The sequence below is a fragment of the Myotis brandtii genome, unplaced genomic scaffold (genome assembly GCF_000412655.1).
Source record: "Myotis brandtii unplaced genomic scaffold, ASM41265v1 scaffold1733, whole genome shotgun sequence".
NCBI lineage: Eukaryota > Metazoa > Chordata > Mammalia > Chiroptera > Vespertilionidae > Myotis > Myotis brandtii.
This window is the reverse complement of record NW_005356400.1, coordinates 533,784-538,799: the sequence shown is the minus strand read 5'-3', so window position 1 is coordinate 538,799 and position 5,016 is coordinate 533,784. Positions and strand designations below refer to the sequence as shown.

Below are 5,016 nucleotides of genomic sequence, written 5' to 3'. Positions count from 1 at the left end.
GGGGGGGTGGGGGGCTCAGTGGGGAATGTGCGTCCTCAAGGCCGAGAACTGTGGGGATGTGTAAACCTGCGAACCACATTTATACAGGACCCTGTGGCCGGGGAGACGGCAATCTTTTAGCCGTAGCTCGAGCCGCATTAAACGCCGGAGAATTCACACTGGATGAGGGCCTTGTGGCTACTGGAATGTGGGAAATAATTTACCTTCAGCCCCGGGCTCCGGAACACCCGTCATTTGCACGAAGGCCTCGTGCGCGTGGCAAATGTGGGGGATCGTCTGCCAGGCTCCAGCGTCCTCACGTCGAGGAGTCGCATGAGAGAAAGGCCTTGCGAGGGCAGTGGACGAGGGCAGGCCTCCAGCCGCAGGGCTTATCATGTCGGAGACCACATGCTGCCTTTTTAAGGATTTGGGGCCGTTTGTATTTCTGTTTACTTTTCCTTTGAGTTATGTGATAACTGCGGGGAGTTGTTCTGGGGAGAACTCGCTGGAGCACAGCCCAGAGGATACCGTTACAGGCGGGCGCTCGACACGAGGAATGGACAATCGCAGGCAGGCCGGTCCCTCCCTCCGGGTCTAGGTCAGTCAGGGGCTGGGTCCCTCCCTCTGGGCCTAGGTCAGGGCTGAGACGGTCCCTCCCTCCGGGCCCAGGTCAGGTCTGGGATTTTCTCTTAGAGACAGAGTTTGTGTTTCAGGCTTCGGGGGCCGCACTGTCCCTGTGACAGGTACTCGGCTCCGGCAGGTGCAGGGCCGAGCCGTGTTCCAATGACTTTGTATTTACAGACGCTAAATCTGAGTTTCATATAATTTTCGTGTCATGAAACAGTATTGTTCCCTCCCCCATTTGGGAATATGAAAACAGTTCTTAGCGCTGGGCTGTGTACACGTACACACACACGGAAGGTGACACCGGCCCCTCTCCTCTCCTCTGGTCTTAGCTCTGAGCCACATGCGGGGGGCGGAGTCACGCCCAGAGGTCACCAGCCTTGGGAGCGGCCACCTTTGCTAGAAGCAGACAGTGCTGTGCGGGTCGGGAGGAGTCTGCAGCCACAGTCACGTGGTACCTTCCCCTGCGATGTCCCTAGTTAGGTAAGGGGAGGGGCAGAGTCCCACCTGTTTAAGATGATGAGGTCTGGATGAGCTTTAAAAACTTGGTAACGTTTTAAAAGCGGGTTTGGCTCGGTGGTTAGGGTTTTGCTCAGTGGTTAGGGTTTAGCTCGGTGGTTAGGGTTCTGCTCGGTGGTTAAGGTGCCCGCCAGCGGACCAAAGGGTCAAGGGTTTGATTCTAGGTCCAGGGCCTGCCCCTGGGTTGCAGGTTGATCCCCAGCCCAGGTCAGGGCTCCTGCAGGAGGCAACCAATCAATGTCTCTCTCACATCAATGTTTCTCCCCCTTCCACTCTCTAAAACTCAATGGGAAATACCCTCGGGCGAGGAGACTAGAGAAGCGACTGTAGTTCAGACGCCTGTGGGTGCATTTGCAGGTGGCGTGTGCCACAGGCGCAGGCGAGCTCCTTTATTTCCTACAGCACACGGACCCTACAAGCCGCCGAGGCACACGTACTTGACCTCCAGGTACTCGTCGATGCCGTACTTGGAGCCCTCGCGCCCGAGGCCTGACTGCTTCACGCCGCCGAACGGGCACTCCACGGCCGAGAGCAGCCCTTCGTTGACGCCCACCATGCCCACCTCCAGCCGCTCCGCCACCCGCCAGATCTGGGCGGGGTCCTGCGAGTAGAAGTAGCCTGTGCGGGAGGAAGGACGAGGGGCGTGCAGGACGTCACAGGGGCGTCCGGTCCAAGCTGAGGGGCACTGACTCAGCCTCCTCCCTCAGGCCTGGCAGCGCCCGGCTCCCAGCGAGACCCCAAGCCGGGCCTGTCCGATTCGTCCTCTCAGACCCTGGACGTTCTTTCTAAAGGACCAAGGCCCATCCGGCTGGCGTGGCTCAGCGGTTAAGCATCGACCTAGGAACCAGGAGGTCACGGTTCGATTCCCATCAGGGCACAGGCCCGGGTTGTGGGCTCGATCCCCAGTAGGGGGCGTGCAGGAGGCAGCCGATCCATGATTCTCTCTCATCATTGATGTTTCTTTCTCTCTCTCCCCATCTCCTTTCCTCTCTGACACCAATAAAAATGTATATATTTTTAAAAAGGACCAAGGCAGCCTCCCCTAGGCCACTCTGTGACCCTCCTCGTGTATCTGAAGCCCTTCTCCTGTCTCACTGTCCCCGTCCTTCTGTCCTTAATAAACGTCCTCTCGAGTCACCGGCCTTGGGTGTGAAACCGTCCCCCAAGAAGTCAAGGACCCACACGTTTCGGGCCGTGCAAGGGCAGGCCCAATGGTCCTGGTCCCTTCCTGGTGACAGTGTGGCCACTGTCCTTTTACTTGGAAATGGTCATGAGCCCTCTGCCCAGCCCGCGCTTCCTCTCCGTTCAGCCCAGGCCCAGCGGGGCGGGAGCAGCACTTGGATTTCCAGGCAGCCAGCCCCGGAGGACAGGGACTCATGGTGTGTGAGTCCCCACCGGGAGCCACCTGTTTCGCCTCTCCCGCCCCTGCTCCCACCTGAGCTCGCGGCAGGCACCACCCGCCCGCCCTCAGCGAGCACCAGACAAGTGTCCTCCAACCCAGCTGGCATCTCTAGGGCAAACATCAGCCTCCGCTGGAGACGCACCCACGGCCCTGAGGCAGGACGGACACCCACCTGCTAACCCCACATCGGCTGCGTTCGCGATCGCCAGCGCCTCCTCCTCTGTGTGGAACCTGCCAGGTGAGCGGGGCAGCAACAGAGTGTGAGCTCAGGGAGGGAACGCTGGCTTCCTCCTGACTCATCTCCCCAGCGATGGCGAGAGAGCCAGGTCTGCAGGGACCCAGAGCGGGCGGAGGGGAAGGCACCCCGGCTTCGAGGACCACCAGTGCCACCGTGTCCAACAGAGCCCCTCCCTCCGCCCTCCCACAGCCAGGCCTCTGACCTTCCCGCGACCTTGGCCGTCGGGGGTCTTACTTGATGACAGGGGCCAGGGGCCCGAAGGTCTCCTCCCGCGCGCAAAGCATGTCCCTCGTGACGTTGCTGAGCAGCGTGGGCTCAAAGAAGTTGTTCCCAAGTTGGTGCCGCTTCCCGCCGGTCACGAGGGTGGCCCCTTTGGCCAGCGCGTCGCTCACGTGCGTCTCCACCTGGGAGGGGAGAGGCCGGGCCCCGGAAGCTGGTGAGGGCACCTCGAAACCACAGACCCCCCCTCGAACAGGCGGAGCTCTGTGACCCACTTTCTCAGTTCGGCTGGAACCCACGCAGCCCGGTCCCCGCCCCTCCCCCGCCATCGCTCCACATGGACCGCGGCCTCTGAGATCCGACGGCTGGTGTGGCTCAGCAGTGGAGCATCGACCCACACAGCAAGAGTGCAGGTGCAATCCCAGTCAGGGCACAGGCCCAATTTCGGGCTGGATCCCCAGTGGGGGCCGTGCAGGAGGCAGCCAATCCATGATTCCCTCTCATCATTGATGGTTCTCTCTCTCTCTCTCCCTCTCCCTTCCTCTCTGAAAGCAATAAAAATATATTTTAAAAAATATATTTTTTCCCTTTCACTCGTTGGGAAAATTAAAGAACCTTGTGTTTCGAGGCCCTGAGGCAGCCAGGGGTGGAGTCCACCGCCCTCAGAGGAAATGAAGGGAGCGCAGCAGGTCTAAAGGGACGCTCAGGGGACACGGCGCAAGGACAGCCAGAAAGGCTGTGGCCAGGTGACGCCCCACGACGGACACACGTTGGCAGGAATTCCGTTTTTTTCCGACGTCTCTGCCGTTTCCAAAACAGCCTTGCTAGGCACCTTACCCAAGTGCCTTTTGCCAGGGAACCTTCCGATGCCAACACCGTGAAACTGAACAGACGACCAACGAGCTACCTTTTCCACCGCCTTCTCGTTGATCAGCGGGCCTTGAGTCGTCCCCTCCTCAAACCCGTTCCCCACGCGCAGGCTGGCCCTCATCGCCTCCGCCAGCTTCCTCACGAAGGCGTCGTGGATCCCGCTCTGCACCAGGAACCGGTTGGAGCACACACAGGTCTAGAGAGAGAACAACAAACGGGTGGACGTGTGTGTCGGCAGCCGCTGACCCAGCCCAGAACCAGGCCCATGCGGCTGCCGTGCCTGCCGCGGGAGGAGAGGACAGTTTGATGAAAAGAACTTCCGTGAAGCCAGGAACCTCCTTCTTTCTCTCGGGGCCTCCCAGCCTCTGGCCCCTGGTAAAGAGAGGGCCTTACTGTTTGCTGAGAAGGTGAAAGAAGAAAGAATGGACCGTGGAAGGAACCCGAGTTTCCTCCGCATAAGAAAAAGGGGGAGTGCCCGGCGGTGTGACTCGGTGGATTGAGCATCGGCCTGGCCTGCGGACTGAAGGGTCCTGCACATGCCCGGGTTGCAGGCTCGATCCTCAGTAGGGGGCGTGCAGGAGGCAGCCGATCCATGATTCTCTCTCATCATTGATGTTTCTATTTCACGCTCCCTCTCCCTTCCTCGCCGCTGACCCAGCCCAGAACCAGGCCCATGCGGCTGCCGTGCCTGCCGCGGGAGGAGAGGACAGTTTGATGAAAAGAACTTCCGTGAAGCCAGGAACCTCCTTCTTTCTCTCGGGGCCTCCCAGCCTCTGGCCCCTGGTAAAGAGAGGGCCTTACTGTTTGCTGAGAAGGTGAAAGAAGAAAGAATGGACCGTGGAAGGAACCCGAGTTTCCTCCCAGGAGACGCGGGAGGTGGAAGGACCTTCGTAAAACACAGACACGCACGACCCGGGACACGCCCGGGACTCACCTGTCCCGAGTTCCTGAATTTCGAGGCCATGGCCCCCGCCACGGCCTGGTCCACGTTGGCGCTGTCAAACACGATGAACGGGGCGAGGCCGCCCAGCTCCATGGACACCCTCTTCACGGAGTTGGCCGCATGGTGCAGCAGCGCCTGGAGCAGAGGGGAAGGGGCCGTGGGTGGGCGAGGCCTCCACCACCAGGACCCGCCAGGCCTTTCCAAGTGACCCAACAGCGAGGA

At 60.3% G+C, this 5,016-nt stretch overlaps 1 protein-coding gene across 1 annotated transcript in view; it reads right to left on the bottom strand.

The window, feature by feature from the left end:
• Window positions 1-1,447: 1,447 nt before the first annotated feature.
• The window catches only part of ALDH5A1 (aldehyde dehydrogenase 5 family, member A1), a 6,701-nt gene continuing 3,132 nt past the window's right edge, over window positions 1,448-5,016 (bottom strand). Inside the window, exons 6-10 of the mRNA XM_014537142.1 lie at window positions 4,786-4,929; window positions 3,889-4,047; window positions 2,997-3,166; window positions 2,697-2,755; window positions 1,448-1,740 (exon numbers count right to left, since the gene is read on the bottom strand). Of these exons, the coding sequence (XP_014392628.1) occupies window positions 1,535-1,740; window positions 2,697-2,755; window positions 2,997-3,166; window positions 3,889-4,047; window positions 4,786-4,929 (738 nt within the window). The 3' untranslated portion in view covers window positions 1,448-1,534. The remainder of the gene's footprint in view (window positions 1,741-2,696; window positions 2,756-2,996; window positions 3,167-3,888; window positions 4,048-4,785; window positions 4,930-5,016) is intronic.